General features: G+C 50.0%; 8 protein-coding genes across 8 annotated transcripts; 2 read left to right on the top strand and 6 right to left on the bottom strand.

Annotated features, from left to right (window-relative positions):
* Nucleotides 1-589: 589 nt before the first annotated feature.
* BO95DRAFT_442584 (uncharacterized protein) lies at nt 590-1,621 on the bottom strand. The gene is made up of 3 exons (XM_025586460.1): nt 1,566-1,621; nt 1,029-1,506; nt 590-969 (listed from the first exon to the last, which is right to left on the bottom strand). Exons 2-3 carry the CDS (start codon nt 1,175-1,177, stop codon nt 834-836), a joined length of 285 nt encoding a protein of 94 aa, XP_025442442.1. The 5' UTR covers nt 1,178-1,506; nt 1,566-1,621; the 3' UTR covers nt 590-833.
* A 1,626-nt stretch (nt 1,622-3,247) lies between these two features.
* Nucleotides 3,248-4,023, bottom strand: BO95DRAFT_126808 (uncharacterized protein). The gene is made up of 2 exons (XM_025580482.1): nt 3,571-4,023; nt 3,248-3,516 (listed from the first exon to the last, which is right to left on the bottom strand). The coding sequence occupies exons 1-2, from the start codon at nt 3,869-3,871 to the stop codon at nt 3,365-3,367; spliced, it is 453 nt and encodes a 150-aa protein (XP_025442441.1). The 5' UTR covers nt 3,872-4,023; the 3' UTR covers nt 3,248-3,364.
* Nucleotides 3,525-4,786, bottom strand: BO95DRAFT_126952 (uncharacterized protein). Its single transcript, XM_025580483.1, has 2 exons — nt 4,378-4,786; nt 3,525-4,312 (listed from the first exon to the last, which is right to left on the bottom strand). The coding sequence occupies exons 1-2, from the start codon at nt 4,663-4,665 to the stop codon at nt 3,920-3,922; spliced, it is 681 nt and encodes a 226-aa protein (XP_025442440.1). The 5' UTR covers nt 4,666-4,786; the 3' UTR covers nt 3,525-3,919.
* A 6,604-nt stretch (nt 4,787-11,390) lies between these two features.
* BO95DRAFT_362727 (uncharacterized protein) lies at nt 11,391-12,083 on the top strand (the record flags this gene model as incomplete). The annotated part of the gene is made up of 1 exon (XM_025582588.1): nt 11,391-12,083. The coding sequence occupies one exon, from the start codon at nt 11,391-11,393 to the stop codon at nt 12,081-12,083; it is 693 nt and encodes a 230-aa protein (XP_025442439.1).
* A 126-nt stretch (nt 12,084-12,209) lies between these two features.
* Nucleotides 12,210-12,753, top strand: BO95DRAFT_126623 (uncharacterized protein). The gene has a single exon (XM_025580481.1). It carries the CDS (start codon nt 12,400-12,402, stop codon nt 12,715-12,717), a length of 318 nt encoding a protein of 105 aa, XP_025442438.1. The 5' UTR covers nt 12,210-12,399; the 3' UTR covers nt 12,718-12,753.
* Nucleotides 12,754-15,249: 2,496 nt separating this feature from the next.
* On the bottom strand, nt 15,250-17,159 carry BO95DRAFT_431697 (uncharacterized protein; the record flags this gene model as incomplete). The annotated part of the gene is made up of 3 exons (XM_025585021.1): nt 15,250-15,458; nt 15,558-16,931; nt 17,093-17,159. 3 exons carry the CDS (start codon nt 17,157-17,159, stop codon nt 15,250-15,252), a joined length of 1,650 nt encoding a protein of 549 aa, XP_025442437.1.
* Nucleotides 17,160-17,581: 422 nt separating this feature from the next.
* On the bottom strand, nt 17,582-17,939 carry BO95DRAFT_126492 (uncharacterized protein). Its single transcript, XM_025580478.1, has one exon. It carries the CDS (start codon nt 17,813-17,815, stop codon nt 17,615-17,617), a length of 201 nt encoding a protein of 66 aa, XP_025442436.1. The 5' UTR covers nt 17,816-17,939; the 3' UTR covers nt 17,582-17,614.
* On the bottom strand, nt 17,939-20,745 carry BO95DRAFT_126511 (putative differentiation regulator (Nrd1)). The gene is made up of 2 exons (XM_025580480.1): nt 20,690-20,745; nt 17,939-20,599 (listed from the first exon to the last, which is right to left on the bottom strand). Exon 2 carries the CDS (start codon nt 20,562-20,564, stop codon nt 18,063-18,065), a length of 2,502 nt encoding a protein of 833 aa, XP_025442435.1. The 5' UTR covers nt 20,565-20,599; nt 20,690-20,745; the 3' UTR covers nt 17,939-18,062.
* Nucleotides 20,746-21,011: the final 266 nt, after the last annotated feature.

Raw genomic sequence — 21,011 nt, 5'->3', positions numbered from 1 at the left:
TCGGCTTACGTATCACGCTACCGGTCGATTACAACATGGTCTCGAATCAGGATTGCTGAGCTACACGTTAAGCGCCGAGCTTTGTGGAGGTTAGTTCGATTTTTCCAGCTCCGCCCAAGACCTCAACTCATGCACAGCAACTGTGCCGCACGTCATATCGGGAAGGCAGGCAGACAGGCAGGCGAGACGTTAATCTATTGATTTGGCTGTGGAGCCGATGCGATGCACAAAAGGGCCGACTCACCCGACCACTGGAGTCACAATGATACGTACAAGCCTCTGCCAATGCCTGTAAATTCCCCTAGAAATCAAAAGTTCCGGGTCGATTGAAGCAGTAAAGAGAGAACTAGAACTTATTTGCTCTAAGGTGGCGTCTGAAACAGAAATCCGTGCTTGCCCGTTCAAGTAAACACGCAATAGATGGGTTAGCTCAAATGAGGTGTTTGAGCAGCCTTGCTAACTTACTCAAGCCACTGTGAGGTCCGGACTGTCACTAATTGCGGCGGCGGAATAAAAGACTCGGTCTGAGGCGACTCGACCCACGTGCTAAGCGGCGCAGAGGCAATAGAAGCCGATCTCGAAAGCGAGACGCAGTACTAGTTCTGAGGATAGATCGGAGGAGTGCCATCAGCGGATAGTAGAACAGGAAAGGTCGGTGTTGTGGTCTGCGTTCTTTTCTTAGCTATCCACTCTCGCCCCCGAATCGAAAGATTGGCGCATCATTCGGGGGTTTGCACTTAGACGACTAGACTAACGAGCAATTGTCACTGACATTGTCTCTAAACTCATCTTGTTGAATGACTCTTAGACATTCTGTCAAGCTAAGTATCTGGTTATTTAAAGTTCCTCGATCTTTCGAACTTCCACCACTTAGCAAGCTGCGACAAGTGCAGTCGAACGGCAAAGGAGAATATCATTCGTCCGTAATCGACGATCCAGTGATCATTGGTAGAGCAGGCTGGTGATCCACTGTCACGTATTAGACTCTGCTTTCTTCTAAAAAAGACATCTCAACGAAAACTCCATACTCTGATGCAATCAATATAGGCAAGAATGGCGGATAAATGAAGATTCCACTCACTCCCAGGGAGTTCGGTAGTCTCTTGTTCTCCTGTCCGGCGCATGGTCCACCGGAGCCGAGTACTAACGCGGGAACCTGTCCTGGGTATGGTCCCATGGTTCAGATCAGCCCGAAGCGCACGTCGGTATAAGGTGGCGTTATCTGACTAGAACTATGGGCCACGGATCCTGAAGATCAAACGTGGTGAACGTGGCCCAGCAAAAAAACTAAAACGAAAAAAAAACAAAAGAAATAATCGGAAAACCATGGGGGATAAATCGACCTGGTGCCTTTTCTCCCGTTGCCGTAGCGCTGGACCAACAAAGGATTCATCACCCTGTTCGTAGCTGGGTTTGAAATGTGTGAAGGATGTTAGAAATTTCGAGGGACTTAGTGTGATAGTGCCAAGAGCTTCTAGCGTTACTGCCCTTCCATGAGCTAGAAACCTATTCGCAGCGTGTTAATCAATAACCCGATTGGGGAATGACAGGAATATGCCAGATACCTGAGAGGAAGAGAAAGGAAGCAGGTCAACTGGCGACTGTGAGGTGTATGATGGAAGGATCGACATGTGCCAACTGGAGGTATTGAGCCCTGTCCCAGGCTGGCCAGTGACGACAAGTGCGACTGCTTGATCGGGTGGATTAAGGACTGCGAGCTTTGACCACATGACCACAGTCTGCAGTGCGTGTCTCTTACACATAGTCATACTTGATGATATAAGTGAATTTAGTTACATTAGGCAGTCAGACACTGTACCTCAGGTGCCAAAGAATGCCTGGAAGTATCCTGGTCTCAACCAAGTAGTTATTCCGTTTTGGCTTGGGCTAGCTGAAATACTGGGGATCGAGACTTGGAATCCTATGACTGATTCTCATGGCCTATTTGTATTGGGGTGACGGCGAAAGATGATGATCCCCTTTGATAGGTATATCAGTTCGGAGAGTCGGAGGATGTACAAGTACACCTGAATATGCCCATACCCTTACGGAGAGGTCTTGCAAATACAGTATGCAGTCTTCAGCATCACTATTGACTGAGAGTTGACATATCACTCAACGCGTTTGTGCAAAGTTGAGGCATCATGATCATGGGGAAATGGTATCGACGTCGATCATTGACGATTGGGATCGAGCCGTAAATTGATCTGGCGCACACTCTTCCCATTTCCAGCCCGAGAAGCTCTGATGTATCCACTGTCTTTTAGAGCCCACCCTTACCGAAAGGAATATCCTGCATGGCTTCGAGAATCTGGTGCAACCGAGATTGACCGAATACCATCGGGGCGTTGCTATCTGAGCTTGAAACTCTTGCTTGAACCTGTCCAATAATTGTATCTATTTATCTGGCTCTGCTTTTGGCTGAGAGGGTGTGCTGCGCACAGGAGATCGTGGTGGAAGTCGTTCTTGCAGATGCAGAAAAATGTTGCTCATTTGACCGTTGCATCGCTCAACAAATCATGTCATCCAGTGTGAGCCTCCCCTAACTCAAGACTTATCGGACAAGAGAGCGTCCGTCTTATGGTAGAAAGGAGGGAGGCGGCAATATCCTTGGGCGTAAGAAACCGAGCTTGTCCTTCAAGCCTCACCATCTCTGGTTGAAGTTGATGGATACCAAGGGTTCATGATAATCTTACACAAGGTTCTTCTACTTCTGCAAACGATTCCCTTGGGTCGAACTGTCTCTCTCTTTTTTTTTCTTTTCTTTTCGCTCATGCTGTTGCTCTACAGATCTGTCCTGCTGTAGCTTCCCGGCGTTCGATAAGTGCGGACGGTGGCTGAAGCCACCACGAACAAGGTCAAAACCAACATTCCTGGAATGAAAAGAAGGAGAAAGAGAAGAAAAGGTGAATCTCCGTCGAAGGGGCTACGGAGCATCCCTACCGCGGTAGACGTACGGCAGGCAGGCAAAACTCGGTTTCGATTCCCAGATGTCGCACCACCGCAATGTGATGATATCACAGTCTCCTTCATGAGATTGTTCCGTCCAGTCAAGGCCAGGGCGAGGAAAAATCGACAGCTGGGCCTTCCAAACAGATTTGACTCCGACTCCAGACTGCAGCACTGCTAGCCAAGTAAGGGTAAATCTAAACGGCCCTGAAGGGTCATCGTGCCTTGGGTGATCGGAGCACACTGTAGTTCGCTTGCAGGTCGGCTAGTATCGTTATTTTGCGGACACACGTTTCAGTTTCAAAGACAGACTTCCACAAGTCGGCTGTAGTACGGAATACGGCGGGACTCCACCATGGCCTACTCCGTAGTTGATCCGTAAGTAGTGGATTAAATAGTGCATTGTAGCGTGGGACTAAGTGGTCTCAGGAGGATCCATCGGCACCGCGGCAATGCCTTCAACTTCCGCGCCAGACCGTGTCAATTGACACAGAGCCGCAAACGTTGCGCATTCTAGGTCGTTCCCAGGTAATAGCACTATCAAACCTGCTAGCATCGGATGTGTAGCTAAGGTTGAGTCAGCAGAAATTCCCTTTCAGATCGCTTGTGTTAGTGTGTCACCGATGCTACAGTGATTATAATACCAGACCGTTTGTAACCTGCACCAGACAAAGAACAAAAAAAAAGAAAAGAAAAGAAAAACAACGCCATATCTGCTAGTTGTCACAGGGACAAAGTCTCGAGTGCTGTACAATACTTGACTACGAGTCAGGACCCTGTCCTCCATATCTCTATTCGCCGGAAAGCCAGCCCCTGGCGAAGCATTTTCTTTGTTCTCATCCTGGTTCAGTGGCACTGGAATGAAGGTACCCACCACCAGACAACGCAACGCTGCTCTCGGCCGCGGGGCTTCCATGTCCATCAAATTGTCCAAGTGCGCCTTCTCTTCAAACAAGCTGTTCTCATAGGCTTAGGTCCTCATAATCCTTGACAGTAGAGACTCACGTGATTGAACACATCTGCGGGTACGCGTGTGACGAGACGGCGAGGGGAGAACTAAGGCAGACAAGGAAAGGTTTTCGGCCCTGGAGCTTTGGAAGAAGATTTGGTGTAGAGGAAGCAAATAAGGCAGCAATGCTTGTCTTGCTTCTTGTGCCCTTGTATGAAGTCTGTATGGTACTGTACATTCATACCACGCCCACTTTGCCGACTCAACTCTGCCGAACTTCAAAAGAGATCTACAACAGGCACAAGCAAGTGGACGATCATCCGCCGATTCAAGTCGCTGGCTGTGGAATGGCGGGGAGGAAGGAGAGAGGAAGGCTGGTCGGTATCTCCGCGGAGGCACTGGCGTATGTCTGGTCTAGACACGGGCGCAACATTGGATTAATTCTATGTAGCAATGCAGGTAGAAGGTATGCAGTATACGTGCTTCAAGTCTGCTGTGAGTATAGTCCAGTAATACCGGCGGCAGAGCAGGCCATGAACCGACTGCTTTGAGCCAAAGTCATAATTGATAGCATGGAGTGCCAGACTCCGATTGCACAGGCGCCTAAAAAAATTCTCCACACACAGAGACGCAATTATGCGCTCTGGAAGGGGGGAGTGGAGGGGGATAATGAGGCTTTGAAAGCTTGCGCAAGTTGACTGTGCCGCAGACATGGTTTTTATTGAGCAACCAATCTCAGCTCCTACACCGAGCTCTGTTACTTGCATGGTATGTCACCGTCGTCATGTTCGCGTCAGTGACACTGCGCGGTACGTAGGATGAGAGGAAACGAAGATGACTTTGCAAGACATATCGTAGCTTTTTAGGGATGGTATGCCGGCAGTCTCCCCACTTGGTGAGCTTTTCGGCTCCGGAGATCACAGCGACAAGTTTTTTTTTTTCCCCTAATGATATTTCGCTTACGAATTTGAAGTAAGCACGCAGTACTCCGTACTCCGTACTGGGATGCATGGAAACGAAATCGAGAACATATGATGGATGCTGCCGAGATGAGAATAGACAGATGAATAGAGAGAAGAAGATGAAGGGGGGAGCGAAGGTTGCAGCGGCCTGGATTAACAAAGGACCTCAATCCAGGTTGCAGCAGTCGTCGGCAGGCACCACGAAATCAAGACCTGAGCCTGAGAGTGAGGGGACTCGGAAGGAGCTGCAAAGGAAGGAAGAAGACCGCCCGTGACAAAATGGGTACTAACTAATTGATTACCACTTGGCACTAACTACTGCCACTGCCGCTGCCGCTCGCCGCTCGTCGGCCGCCCCTCCCTTCCTTCAAGTCAAGAGTTTAAGTCTTCAACCTATGGTATGAGTAACTATGACTGTCTGTAACTACTAACTCATACAAACTACTTAAGTATGTGCTAGCAGTTAGGTACTAGGTACCTACTTAGTGGTTACTGAAGACTCTTCCGTAAGCTCTTCCGTTCCCCTCTTTCCTCCCCGTGTCCCGGCCCCAACCCAACCGATAATCCACACGCGGAGGTACCGCTCTGGCCGTCCAGAACACCTTCCATCTTGACCCTTGATTCGTTGGCTCGTCTAAAAAAGAACCCGAAGTTGATCGGTGCCACAGCCGACTTGTGGGGATTCTTTCCTGTAGAATCATTTAGGTAGTCAATCTGCAATCTGTAACTTGTTAATCTGTTAATCTGTATCTATCTCCGGGGCCAAGTAAGCATCTTGCATCTTCCTTCCATTGTTGAGAACAAACAAATTTCTCTGTCGTATCAGGTATCAGGTATCAGGTAGGTATCAGGTACAATACAGGGCACCTCACCGATATATGGCTGGGGAGAAGAAAGAGACTTCGTGCTTCCGCAAACTTAATTTGTCTTGTTGATTTTTCCTTTCTCTTCTTTTCTTCATTTCTTCTTCATTTGAGAGGTCTAACACTCTGTAGGTCCACCTACTTCCCATTGGTCTCTTTACGCCTGCACAGCATTCGGAATTAGATTCGCCGTCTCGGGATCTAAGAGGGTGAATCTGCTCTGCCAAAAACTTGGACCTCAGGCGATAACCACCAACCATTTCCTGACTGTTTACCTAGACAGGCTTAGTAGCAGTGTTGGGTCTTACCTCCCTCCCTCTAGATGAATGGAAATGTTGCTTTTGCCAATCATTGTACTCATAGGCTTGACAGGCAGCACTAGTAGCTTTGCTGAAGAAGGTTGACAAATCACTCCAGATTTCTCCTCATGCAGTCGGTCTTGGCATTCCTATAATAAGATCCACTATAACCTCTTGTCGATTGTCATGAGCTTTGGCTGGGTCTCAGTAGGCTCGTCAGGAGCCCTTTGCGAACCGTCAGTCAGATCATTACTTTCTGCTCAATCAGTCCTGTACATGATGGAAGAGGAATTTTGTATATCAGTATTTGTGGTTGTGTGTGAGGGGATGGGGGAGGAGGGGGGTGGTTCCCCTTGTGTAGTTTGCCGCTCGTTATCATGCATATCAGCTTCAGACCTGGAACACGTGAAAAACCGGCCATATTCCCTGCTTCACCCTCCTCCCTCACCCCTCTCAATTATTGCGGAGGGTAGTGGGACATGAGCTCATCCCGTTCCATGACGACTGTGAGGGGAGAAAAAAGAAAGTGATCGGCTCACCTCTGCAGAGATGTGTTGGCAGCAGGCTCTGCAGATTGGTATCTACACCGTAGTACAGAGTACCTGACTGTGCAGGGTACAGCCTAGTGCTTAGGACTAACTTACTACCTAGTACTCGTAGTAGTACATGCAGTAAACCTGTTGGATAATGGGGAATTCAGAAAGATCGAGTCGAGTCGAGTCGAGTAGTGTAGTCAAGTAACATGGCCTGGGGTGGCATACATGGTTGTTCCCCTTTTCTGTACTCTGCATCGATGGATATGGCAGTGTGGACCATAATCTCGCAATCGATAGGGCAATAGATACTAGAAGCTGTACGGTGTGATGATGTACTGCATTGCTGTGTGGGCTTGAAGGGAGGGAAGGAGGGAAGGAGGGAGGCGGGGGGAAGGGAAAGAAGGTCCCACCCACATCGTGTCTACCGCTTGGTTGTCAGGTTGGCTGTCCTTCAGCAGCGGCCCTGCGCAATCTGAGACCATAAGAGCTAGGCAAATATAGAGCTTCTATATTATTCGTAGGCTGGACCCGACAGACTGGTACACTAGCAAAGCCACTGCAGGTTGGGTTGCTGATTCCATTCCGCGCCCAATAGACGCGGGCTATGCGCGCCCTTTTGTTGGCTGGTCGCTTCCAACCATTGCTGTTTCTGTGTCTGGTGGTCTTGCGTCTTTTTTTTTCCTTCCCTCTCTTCTCTTTTCTTGCAACGATTTCGCAAGCCCGAGTCCTCCCCCTCCCCCCTCTCTCTCTCCAATTTATTTTATTTTCAGCAAGCATCGATTCGCCCTCTACTGTATTGAGATAATGCTGCAGTTGATCATTTTTTCGGTTTCCGACCCTTTACCTTTTTCTGTGTTTATTTCTTTTCTTGTTATCTGTTTAATATAGTTGATTGGAGAATCATACCGCTTCGGCTGCCTTTTATTCCTGTTTTGCCCTATAACTTTCGGAGCACGGGTAAAGGGCAGTTCTGCATGCTACTTCAGAGGATTCACCTTGCTTTTCCAGACCATCTCCCCTCCCCACCGACAGTTGACATACTGTAAGGCCTCCTTTGTATTCCTGATTTTTCTTTTCTTCCTCTCCCTTTCTACGACTAGCTGTCGGATTATTTCCTGCCACCGAACGTGTTCCCGGTGCACTACTACTAACCGAGCCAGTCTCTTTCCCAGTTGGAAGAAATGTATTTCTTCATTCACTCTCGTTTGCTCCTAGATGGGTCGAGACCCGGTGGAAACCCCAGAGATGACGGATTTAATTTAGAGTAGATGTCGGGGACTTCGGGACGAACATTGAACTGATTGAATTCCCAGACTAGTTAGCAATTCACGGCTCCACCGCTTGCAATCTACTTTACAGGAGCAGCAGATGAAGATGAATCCACCCCGCCCCCCCAGTGCCACACTGCACCGGAGGAGGAGCAAACGAGCCGGCCATCCAAGCAGGTCCGGTGTCGTCTGATGTTCTTCTAGTCTTGTTGATTTGATTTTTGTTTTTTTTCCCTTTTGGCCTTCCTTCCTCTTTCGCCCGTGGCTGACTTTTGAACCTTGCAATGCTTCGTTTCGGTCCACCCGTCTTGCAGCCATGGAACGGACCTATCAGCTCCGTATTTGCCTTGAATTTTCCCCTGCAATGGCAGGGCTGCAGGGTAGGCGGGCGGGCGTAATTTTACCGCGTCATCGTCATCAACTGGTTAAGTTCTTGGACCTAATTTCATGTTGATTTTACATTCATCAGGTTATACATGAGTTACATGAGTTACATGAGCCCTCGAGCAAATCTTCCCCCCCGCCCCTTTCTTGTCTACATTTTTGACTGTATGATGCTGGTTGAGAGACACTAAGGCGACTTGTATGGACTTAATACGTCCGCGTCCTTTTTCCTGTACAGGAGGAATGCTGGTGGGGAACCAAATACGAGCCCTTGCTGCCGTAATGAACAATACGACAAGCATGACACATTCTTCATGGTCGGATCTCTGACGGAGGAAGACAGATGGAAGAGAGAGGAAGGGAAGGCTTTGAATTCCTATCTCAACACGAACATATTGACTGACTTGGCCTTCCGAGTCGATAGCTCAGGAAAACTTCTCCATGAGCATCGGATGTTACGTTGTTTCACGGAAGAGCAAAGAAGTCGGTATGTCAATTACAATCAGACATAGCTCACTATGTCTACGGAATCTCATTATGATCGCTTGCTATGTTAACCGTTGGGATCGTGCAAGTATACCTCAGTTTGACTAGTTACTCATCAGTCGCATCGAGTATTTGTCATGACCCCAATAGGCCGATCGATCTGTGCCCCCAGCCAGCAGGCGAGCTGCATGCGACAAGCCAGGTAGGTAGGCGAGAAAACCGTACGGTCCCCTGAATTAGAACTTTCGAAGGACATCCTTCATGACTGCATGGCCTCGCGCGCGAGAGGGAGAGTCCGTGCAAGGACGAGGGTAGATCCGTCCGTTCCTTAGTCTTTTCTTTTCTTTTCTTTTCTTTTGATTGTCTGATTCTATCCTCTGTTCCCCCGCTGCGCATGCAGATGGGGTCAACCAACCCTCAAGCTCCAGCCTGGATGTTTTGGGGGTGATCCTGGGAGTCATCCGGCATTCCGTCAACCCTGGATGATGAGCATCGAGACGACCGTGCGAGTTCGGAAACTGATTGATTGATTCCTGGACCCGCGGAGCTTAGTCCATCATCGGAACACGGGTCCAACTGATCACTCCATCGCACTATGAACCATCATTGATTGATTCGTTTGTCGCGGCACTGACTTAAGAAATCTAATCTCCTGCGTCAATATTCCCTCCAACCGAAGTCACCGTCGGTCTTTTGCTTCAGTCAAAGCTCCTTCTTGCGGCTCCTTTAATGCTGTCGGGGAAAGGGGGTCACATCTTTGATTCTCGATATGATGGAGCAGGGTGCATGAACTAACACTAGGTTGGCTTGCTTCCATTCAATGTCAGTGGATCCGTCGTCTCGGAGGGGGTGGGTAACAATAGATTCGATCGAATGGAATTCAAGATAAATAAACATATCCATTGGTTTTCCTTTCTACTATCAGCCCAGGTATTTCCCCCTCCATCCATCCCTCGCTCGAAGAATAGTCATTTTAAAACAGAAAACGAAATAAAAAAAAATGGAAAACTCTTAAAATACAGTAGCCGCAATGTAATTACCCGGTCCAACGGGGACTAGTCCATGTAAGTCAATACACGAATACTGATTTGTTCCAGCATGAACTGCACGTCTGTCCTGCTTGCCTGCCAACGTGATCCTTGGATGATCTCCACTCCCCGAACTGTTCCATCCGTCCATGACATCCACATCAGCAAGATTATTGTTAATATTAATATTGTTATTATTGTTATTATCAGTATTACACTTCTTACCGTTTAGAACTTGCGGAGGCTTCATTTGTCGTGGAGAAAAGTGGCAAATCCTTCAAAATGACTGAATGAACATTTCTAGACAACATCCTTGCATATAAGAAACAAGCTCTACGCTTGGGGAATTGTTTTTTTTTTCTGTCTTGTCTTTTTTTCCTTTCTTTTAATTTCTCTTTTCCTATTTTTTTGGGGGGGACAAAGGAATGATTTTGTCCTCTTTCAATCATAATTTCTCTGTTTTCAAGGGCATTATCTCCGCCGACTTGATAAGTTTATTCTTTTCAAATCCATCTGGGGGCGAGTTCTGTACAGTATATAACTCTTAAAGAGGGCCTCCCCGCGGAGGTGAAGTACTAGAAGTGGAAGGTACGAAAAGAGAAAAGCATCAACATCACCAGACAACCATCTCTACTAAGTACTACTGATACTACCACCATCACCATCACCACCACCATCACCACAATAATCATCACCCCAAGGCTCTTTTCGCCTCTTGCATTTGCCTCGCCTCGACCCCTCTCGTCCCCGTTACCAAACGACGCACCACCCTCCCACCTACCCACCCATTACCACCACGCTACCACCCACCCCTGCTCCTGCTGCTGCTGCTGGCGCTACGCATCACTCCGGTCAACCTCATTTACCCGCCATTGAAGCGACATACAACCCCCCCTCCCCCACGACGACACCGGGGGCGCAGTCACCGTCGGCCTTTATCACAGGCCAGTCCGTCCCAGGGCTCTGGTACCGCTGCATGGGTCAGCACAACTAAACACCACTAACCGGGACCCTTGGTCGCCATTGCCCTCAACCGGAAATCCAACCGGAAGTCTCGTGCGGCGTTGGTAATGCTTTAAGGAGGAAGGCTGGCCCGAAGGATTTCCATCTTGCACAGCTCCTCTTTTTACTTTGACATTTCTTCTTTCTGTCTTCCCACGTCATTGATCCGCCTAGAGCCCAGGCACTCTACTTCGCTCCCCGTGGAGAGGAAAAAGGAACTACCTTTGGCCTTTATTGCGGAAACTAAACCCCTACTATCTATCACATTTGGGTGGCTTCGATCTTCCGTGCTCCAATCTCATTTCGATCATTCTTATTCTTCTCTCTCCTCTTTTCTTCGTTTGGTTCCCCGTCTCTCGAGTCTTCTTGACTGCACTGGTTTCTCTACTATTTGAGATATCATCTTACCTGCTGATATTTAAGCCGAGTCCCTGGTGGTTCCTTCCTCATTATTGTTGCTACCCCGTCTTTTTCCTACACAAAAGGTGCGAGTTCAATCTGAGCTTGCATCTGCTTCCTTGCTTGCTTTCTTATCAGTGGTGCCCGGTACTTTCCCCACTGTGGCTCGCCTTGATCCATCATAGTATTCTACGCTGAATCTTGTGTACTTGTGCAAGACAACCATCTTCGAGGAGATTCGTCACAAACGCCAACGAAGTCGAAAATGCAGGCCATTCACGAGCAGCACCGGGCGAGCTACTTGCCTGCCTCGTCTCGTCAGAGCCGCATGGCCATTGATTCCCTATTGAATCCATCCGCAGAAAGCGAAACTACCAGTACTCGGTCACAATATAGCCAGCACGGCTCGCCCTTATACCCGCCCAGTCCGAATCAGTATTTCTATACTTCCTACTCAGAGAGCCACCATCCTTATCAGGAGGACTCGCAAGACCAGGGATACCTGCCCTACCGGACACGATCGGTGGAATCCTCCCCGGATCCTTACTCTCGTGATCGATACGATTCGGTATCTAGCAGCTCCAGCAATGCTGCGGAGCGACGGCGGCCTCCCCGACCCAAATACGAAGAAGAAGAGATGTATTTCATCTGGTACCACCGTGTGGACCTCGGCCAAGAATGGAAGGAGGTCCGTGAAAGCTTCAACAGGCAGTTCCCCGATCGGCAGCGACGAGGGTTCCAAGGAATTCAATGCAAATTTTACCGCTTCATCAAAGAGAAGAAGTGTCCCACATTACGGGAGCAGCGCCGCATGCGTGACGGCGACTTTCTGCGGGAGGGGGCGGGAGTTGCCGACTCGGGGGCTCCGAAATTTGGAGTTATTGAGTGGGTAGGGACCTGGTATCCATGGATGCGCGAGGACAAAGAAACGGTGCGCAGACGACGAATTGCGAGGTAGATAATCCTGTTTTCGGATAGCTTCATCAGCATCCGCCTGGTGGTCGAGTCATTTCTTTGCCTCCTGCGCTCATCAGCGCGTGTTATCTCTCTCCCCCCCCCTCTCTTCTTACCTACTCCTAGTCCACCGCTACCTAACACATCTTTGTTTCACGGCCGACCCCGAAGATACCTCTACGTTATTATTATATTTTTCTTTCGTCTGTCTTATTTTCTTGATTCTCTTTGTCTTTTCTTACGCTCGTTATTTGCCACTTGAAGGTCACCTTTAGCATGTCTTGATTTTTGCCTGGGAGGATGTCTGCTTTCTTGTCGTTATGAGCATGCATAAAACGCACTGGGCTTGTGGGAGGAACTCGTCGATTTACACTTGTTTGCTGCTTTCTCATATGCGGAGGCATACCACCTGTTTACCTCCCTCTCTGTCTCGCCAGACCTACCAAATACCATTTAGATGGACCTACCATTCTTGTCTAGATGGCGAATGTCTCGTTCAACCTATCCGTGAGGATTTATCTGAAGTGGAAGAATTCCACCATGATACCCTTGTGGGTACCAATTTAACTCTTTTCGTGCCTATGTCGCCGACTACATCGCACCATAAGTTACCTCCGAAATCCGAGATCGTCCGTTGACAGGGAGGTACGGAGAGTACCGTTGTGTATAGTACGGGTACTATACGTGTCAGGCTGGTAACAACGGGTACTCAGGTAAAGCAATACCTCAGGTAAAGCAATACAAGAAGACTTGTTACCGAATTAGTCATGCACAAGACGGTGTGTGTGTGCAGTGGAAAGGTCTTTTGAAAGATGATCTGATATGATGTATAACAATGATACGTTGGCTTCGGCTGAAGCATGACAAATAACTCACCTCGCTTACATTCCCAGAGTACTCCGACCATCCCAACAGGGGAAAAGGACTATCTACCACGTACTTCACCTGGGTTCCAACTCTAGTATACTCCAGTAGACCTATCCCTCTAAGTTACCTCCTGACCATGTATGATAATCTACAGCTGCACTGGAGGCTCAGAGGAACAATACAAGAGGAAGCCCGCTGATTCCAAAGGGAACCACCTAGCTAGCTAAGCCAAGCTACACAGGTTATCCATAATTGAGTGCAAGACAATAAGGACTCGAAGCCAAAGCATAATTGCATATTGCAACTTGCGTGGTGTGTTGTGAGCGTTGTACCGTACAGTACATTGTACATTCTACACTATATCAATAATTTATAATGTACCTCCATAATAGGCTCAATCGCAAATCGTCAGCATGATATCAGTTCAGGCCTTGCTTTGCATGTTATGCATGCTCACTAACTACTCAGCACTTGCTTATTATTATGTTCAATTCACTGCACAGCCCCCCCCCCCCCCCCCCTTTCTCGCTAGACTGGGACCTGACGCAGTAGCCAAAGGAAGAGTAGGTGCGGAAAGGAAGGGAAAAGAAAAGAGAATGTCTAGAAACTTCATAGGGACTTTTTTATTGATTGGGGGGAAGCGAGAGGGATCTGTCGGGATTTGAGGTGGTTTGGCGGTTTGGCGGTTTGTAGTAGGAGGCCATGCTGATCGAGGTCCTTTATTTTCTGGATTGGATTACAAGATTGAAATCGACAATATCCCCGCGGGAATGATCGGTGATGTTCGCTTCGCTACGGTTGGGCATGGGGAATAGAAAGATCATCGGGAGTTGGTTGCTGGAGGCATGAATGCGATATGGTTGTTGTGGATGGTGGTGATGATGATGATGATGATGACGATGATGACGATGATGACGATGACTCAATCATATTGAGTATCAAGAGCCGTTTTACATAAGATGAACCTCTTACAGTGGACGAACGAGTGGGCGTAGGTAGTATACCATACATAGGTTACAGCGGTGTCTGTGGATCTCGGGCGAATGAGTTGATAGAGACTAGCCGATGGAGTTCTGACTACGGCCCCATAGATAATCGATACCTGGGATGGAAGACGAAAAAGTAAAAAAGAAAGAGGCAGGGAAAGAAAAAAAAAGGCAGAAGCATAAGGAAAGGAACAACAGGCCAAGGAACTCTCGATTGAAACAAAGACCTCTTGCCGACCACAAGGCGATCGTGCATGGATCCTCACGCTCAGGAAAGAATAGGATTGGGATGGAGCAACGATGATGAGATTGTGCATGTGCAAGTATCATGGGATGATTCGGGTGTAGTAAGCGGGTAAGCTATCCATCCTTCGCTTGTTGTTATGATGGAGAATACTATTGTTGAGGGGTGAACAGAGAAGGATCCGATGAGAAAAGGAATGGATGGATGGATGGATGGAAGGGTTGGGGATTGTCGTCCAAGTTACCCCGCATCATCTTCTTGGGGGCCCATTCGTTCTGTCAATCGTTCAATCATTCAAATCATTCAATCATTCAAATTCACTCAGTCAATCAACCATTTCCATTCCATTCGGTCTGCATCAAATCCAATCTATTTGGTTGTCTTGTCTGTCTTTCCCTTCGCTTCCTTTCGAGACACGATCATCGGCCAATACGATATTCAATCTAATTCGGGTAACTGATAGCTGGCTGTTCATGGGATGAATAGTTTTGCTGCACAATCTCCAGCATCTTGTCTGTTTCCTCTTCGGGACGCATCGCAGGGCTGACTGGATGAGACTGGCTGGCTGGCTGGCTGGCTGGCTGATTTGCAAGTAAACGAATAGATGCTAGCACCGGAACAAAGCCTGCAGATTGTTGCTATCGTGATCTGTCTTTCCTTTTTTTTTCCTTCGTCGATTGAGCTTGACAACACTGGCTGCGGATTCTGCAGAAAGGCCGCTGCCAGTTTGGCGACGCATGGATGCGTTGGCTCGTAGACTGAATCTTCCTTGGAGCTATCTTGCCTCTCGTCCGCGCGCGCGCATAACCAAAACTCGTTATCGAGGAACAGATCTTTCTTTGGTTAGGTGTATCATTTTCTCTTCTCCGTGGTCGTTGTCGGTTCCTCCTGCGACCTGCAGCACTGCACCCAGCCCCAAAGTACCGTGCATCGACCGTCCTCTACCAAAACAGGCAGCCTTTTCGTTCTGCAGACGCAGCCACCCCAGCTAGTCTCGGCTGCCTTCTTCGACTTGTGAATAATTCCTTCCCGCTTTCTGAGCTCAGTCCCACAGACCTTATTCGAATCCTTCTTCACCAGCTTTCCTCATCCGACTCCACGTGTGACCGGAATCCATAGTCAAATCGACGGCGCCCTTCGCTGCCGGAGTCGTCGAAGTCAAATTCCTCGTCATCAGACCGCGCATGAATTCGGTATTTACTGTAGATAGCCGTCACGTCCTCGTCCTCATCGTCCCACGACAATTCTTCATCCGGATAATCATTTGCGGGATTATTCTCAGCTGTGTCGTGCCATGCCCGTTAGCCCTTCAATCCTTCATCCTTCATCCTTCGCTTCACCCTGTCTTCACAATCAGACGGGACCTTGCGCTTGGACTTACCATTCGAGTCTGCATCTTCGCTGTCCCACCGTTCTTCATCCTCCTCTTCAGCGAAATTCTCCCAGTATTCTTCGTCCTCTTGCGTAATGACAATAACCCCAATGTCCTGACGAGTCATATCGATGCCGTGCTGCTTAAACCAGGCATCATGGTCCAATTCCAGGTTGGCTAGCGGGTCCGTAAGCATGCCACTAACTGGAAGCGGCTTTCGAATGTACGTATCGTAGACATATTCGCCGTCGCTCTCCTCGTCATCATCCTGCTCCGCAGGCAGGGCGTCGGTCACCGTTGCGGCCGAGTGAGGATCCTGTACAGCGCTGCCCTCCCCGGGCTTTTGCGTAGGGCGATGTTTATTGGGCGTTCGCGGTTGGTACTTCAGGGGCGGCTTGGGCATTCTCACCGAATGAGACGGCGACGGCTGCCCGCCTCCAAAAGCCGAGGACCCAATGTTGCTCTGGGGGCTATACGGCCCCGCATGCTGCATGTCCACTTCCATCTCCGCATCCAACTCCAGGGCCACCTGTTCGAGCTCCTTTGCGAGTCGCTCCGACTGATCCTCCCAGGTGCTCTGGTGAGAAGCCTGGGATTCCTGATCCAGAACTTGGGAGATATGCTGCTTGGCAGCCGAGATGGCGCTCTTGCGCTCTTCTCTCCATTTCCTTTCCGCCTGGTTCACCACGGGCCGCTTGCGCGGTCGAACGGCTTCCTCCGCCTCACCAGCACCAGTGCCCGAACTCGAGATCCCATCCAACCCTTCAGCACCAGCAACCGCATCCGCCACCAAGGACGCCTGCCTCGAATGGGGCTTGCGCTTCAGCTTTTCCACCAGAATCGCGACGGGCCCGTCCCCTTTCCGCTTCTGCACCCCCGCACCCGTCCCCCGGAGGGTAGTGTTGATCGGGGTGCTGGACCGGGAGATCTGGAACCGCCGCAGCGACTGCTGCGAGGCAGCTGCGGATGACGAGGAAGCGGGACTCTCGTGCCCACTGGAGGCGGCGACGGTGGGCCCAGCGGCACCACTGTCGAGGGCCGGCGAGCGACTGCCGGCCGGCGATGAGTGCAACGCTCGCTTCAGCTTCTCGTCGTGCTCCCGCCGTGCGGCGGCGAGGCGGCGCTCCTCGCGGAATTCCGCCCCGGGCGATGTCGCCCGCACCAAGGGGACACCACCGTCCCCCGCAGCGGTGCTCGAAGGGAACAGACCACTGCTCACGGACCGTGGAGTGCGGATCACCCGTTGCTGCCCGGACACCAGGGGCGGTGGACTGGAGGATGTTCCGCTAGTAGTGCCCTTGGGACCATGGCCCTTGACCTGGACTCGTTGGAAAACAAAGTCTGTAAACCTTCGTTTGGTTTGATGAAGTTCTGATTGGATATCTGTTGAGGTGAGTCAGTTCTAGTTCTGGGTGAAGCAGAAAAGGGCCGTAGTATTGGAATTTAGATAGACGAGATTGTCGCCAAATCAGAAACCTGAGGAAACGGCTTCTTATGCAATGAATGGTTGGGGAAAAAAGCAATCAAGCAAGGGTCCTTCTCACATAATGTGTCGACGGGCTCTTCTTCGCGACGCCGCTTGATATTAATTTGCTCCGGGGGCAGAGACATCCTGAGGTAGTAGCAAGAAGGCTGTGAAGGTGGGATTTACACGGCTACTGATGAAGGCGAAGTCAAAGCTATGATGGATGCTGCTTGGGATGTTCGATCATGGTAATCCCTATTCAGGTTAGCGCTATCTGGCCGGTCTTATCATCACGTGACTATAGAAGTTTTTCCATGCTACCAAGTCGGGCAAACCATCAACAAATTACCCCCAATAGTGGGTGGAAACAGTACTTTACGATCCGCATTACTTGCACCCTTGCAGCCTTACACATATTAACCAGGCGTTGTCATTTTCTTTGCTCTTGAGGATAGCCCTCCTCGTCTCTCCTATGTTGTTTGATGGTGGTAGCGCTATCGTTATCCAGTATCAATTACCTCCGCCTGCTATATAACCCTTGTCGTTATTAGAAAGCAACAGGGGGAGCTGTGTGCTCTGGATCAAGTTCCGTCGAATGGCATCACATATGCAAATGGGCAGCTTGAAACATAAAGAACAGACCGAAGCCAACCGATCTGCGGTGCAGCCGAGATCCCGCCCGCTTTCGTAGCCAAATGCAGATCCAATAAAATAATGTAAGTAGCCAAAAGAAGAGAAGCAGAGAAGGGAAATAGAAGGAAAGAAGGGGCAAATGAAGAAGATCAAGAAGAAGAAGAATCATACCCAGCTAGCAATACAAGTGTTGGTATATGAAGAAACGAGGGAATTAAACGGTGTAAAGTGGTGTGGTCAAGAAACGAAACATTTAGACAATTAGAGAAGGTGAAAAACCACAAGGGGCGACAAGCCAATACAGAGAAAGGGATCAAAAATGGTGACACTGAAGGTAATGGCGAGATGCCAAAATGGGGGCATGAAATTTTGAAACCACCCAAGTGATTTTAGAAAAGAGATGTTCGTCGCAGCAATCATTTGGCTCCAATCTCCTCTTCAGCCCAACCAGGAAGCGAGCTTTCGTTCTGGATTGCCAATCCGAAGCCTGCGTGCTTGAGGCCCCCAAGAGCGGATGAGAAACTAGAGAAGCTGCTTTGAGGCTGATGAGCCATTCCCGAACGAGGTGGTCCAGCCTGGCTTGAAATATGCCCAAAAGGCTCTTGAGAGAATGAAGGCAGGCTGACAGCTCGAGAGTGCTGTGCGCGAGGTACACTCAAGCCACCCGTGCTGGCAGTTGAATGGTGACCCGGTCCCGATGAACCATTTGTCACATTCAGAAACCCGTTGATGGAAGGCTTGTGCTGATGTAAAGGAGCCTCGATACTCCCGTTGCCGAGCTCGCCAGTGCTTGCTGTGTTGTAGAGGCTTTGCTGCTGAGGGGCTTGGGAATGAGACTGAAGCGCAGCGAGGGTCATCGGATCATTCAGCCGGTTCTCCTGCTCCTGAGATTGCTGAGCCGACATTTGGTTGAGATACATTGTCAGTGGATTGTTGGCTCCGACATTAAGAATGCCCGACGGCGAGGAGACTTGCTGCAGAGGGTGTCTGCCGGGGTGTCCATTCTGAGAGCCAGTGGACCCGGGGGCAGGTGACAGAGCGGGATGAGTTGGGCTGGATCCAGAGCCGGACTGGCTCAGGTTCTGCTGATAACCGTTCAGGGCCGGAGAGGGGGATTGTGTGCCTTCCATTCCTGAACCGTTACGGCCTTGCTGGCCACCATTACCAGCCTGACGCGGAGGGTTTCCACACCGGTCCTTGCCAAAGTTGATCTTAAACCGCTTGTACTCGTCCCGGTTTCGCATTCCCTCGATCGCTTTGATGGCATTGGCGATGTTAGTGAAGTTGACGAAAGCGCAGCTCTTCTCGCGCAATGTGTTAACAAGCTCAATCTCTCCGTATTCCGAAAAGTCCTGACGCAAACGTTCTTCCGGCCAGGTCTCGTCCAGGTTTCCAACATAAACATTCCGCGAAGCACCTCCGCTCACAGCGAGAGCAATGGCTGGGGGGAGGGGTCCCGAGTGTTTACCCCATCCGATCTTCAAACGACGGTTATGGATCATGAGGCCCTGAAGATTGCTCAGGGCATAGAACGAAGCCGCCGAGGTCGGGTCAATAAAGGTGACAAAGCAGATGTGCTTGTCCGGAATATAACGAATGTGGTGAAGAAGTCCGCCACGTACGACATTACAGATTTCCTCAATTGTGGTTTCAGGGTGGATGTTGCCCAGGTAGATAGTGCGATTACCGAGGTTGTTCACGCCACCGGCTGTGGTAGCCACGGCTGCGGCGGCAACAGATTGTTGAGCGAGCGCATTCGTGATCAGGTCACGGTCTGCCGAGTTAAGAATATGAGCGTATCCTGGAGCAATGCCCAAGAATTGGGCGGCGTTCTGCTGCTGGGTCTTTGAGACGTATGCACATCGGTCTTTACCGTAGAAGACACGCCGGGGGGCCTGCCACTTGGCCTCCTGAGGTAATTGTGAGACAGCCTTGATAGCGTTACTGATCGACAGGAAGTGGACAAAACCAATCGCCTTCTCTTTGACAATCTTGACAGTGTCGATGAGACCGAACTTGCCAAGTTCCTCCCGAAGCTCTTCTTCTGCCATCTCCTCGGGAAGATTGCCCAGGTAAACATTCCGCGATGCGCCAGATTGTTGCACTGCAAGCGCCACTGATGTAGGTACTTGCGAAGGCTTTCCCCATCCAACCTTGATATCGTTACCCTTGATGGCGAGCTTCTTCAGGATAGCGTCCGAGTGAAAATGTGTCGCGGAGTTACTGTCCAGGAAAGAGATAAATGCGCAGTTCTTGTCGGGAAGCAAGCGAACGGATTCAATCTGACCGCTCCGCACATGGTTCAAGATCTCTTCCGCAGAAGTTTCGGCAGGGATATTCCCCAAGTAAACAGTACGGCTCGTTCCAGAAAGCATACCAGGGGTTACCGAGGCGGCATGAGCGCCAAACGCGGCGTTACCCAACCCGCTCAAGCCTCCTACTGGAGACTGCGGAGCTCCTAGCATCTGGGAGTTACCCATGCCATCTGGCGACAACATGCCGGAGTAAAGACCATGATTCTGTGAAGGCTGAGTCGGACTTGCGAGAGGGTGGCTCTGATTCTGTGCATGTGTGGGACCATTGACTTGAGGAAAGCCTCCAAAGTTGGCGAATTGAGGCGAGGCAAACGCAGATGGGGTGCCGGGTTGGAAAGGACTACCAAGTAGCAGCTGAGACGGTAGGAGGGGAGTGAAGTTCATGTCGAACGCGGTCCCCGCGGAACCCATGGTGTCCGAAATCGGAGCTGAGGTGTTGATGGCAGGAATATTGGCACGACGAGCGTTCCGGTCCGATAGACCCTGCAAGGGAATATTGTTGGAATTGTATGCACCGTGGGAGAAGCCCGTGTTGTCCGCGTTGAGATGAGAGAACTTGGAGGGAATCAGACGACTCGGGATGCTCGCATCGGAGGTTTGCATGGCGAGAGAAGAGAGCGACTGGACACGATAGTCCCCTAGAGAAACAAAAAGAGAACGGGAGTGAGTAGTCGGAGATGGGATGGTTGATGTCACCCAGCCAAGGGCCAAAGGGAGGGAGGACGTACGATGCAATTGACACGGTAAGAATGGCCAGGGGAGAGGGAAAAAAGCCGGGCCTGAAGATCACCCCCAGAAAGAGTAGGGGGGGGGGGGGGGGATAAGGACAAGAAGAGAGGCTCAAGAGGCCAGAATGAGAGTAAGGCGATTGAGGAATGAAAGTAATAAGAATAAGGACACAGCACGGGGCAGAAGTCCTCTTCCAACGGAGACGTGTCTAGAAGGGATCCCAGTAGTCAATTGGAATGTGCATGGACAATGAGCGGATGGGCTGGTGGAACGGAGACAAACCTGTGATGGTTTAGTTGAGTTTAGGGGGGGTGGGTTAAG

This window comes from Aspergillus brunneoviolaceus (assembly GCF_003184695.1).
Source record: "Aspergillus brunneoviolaceus CBS 621.78 unplaced genomic scaffold BO95scaffold_32, whole genome shotgun sequence".
Taxonomy (NCBI): Eukaryota; Fungi; Ascomycota; class Eurotiomycetes; order Eurotiales; family Aspergillaceae; genus Aspergillus; species Aspergillus brunneoviolaceus.
Note: the sequence above shows the minus strand (reverse complement) of the source record. Positions and strands in the feature narration are given on the sequence as shown.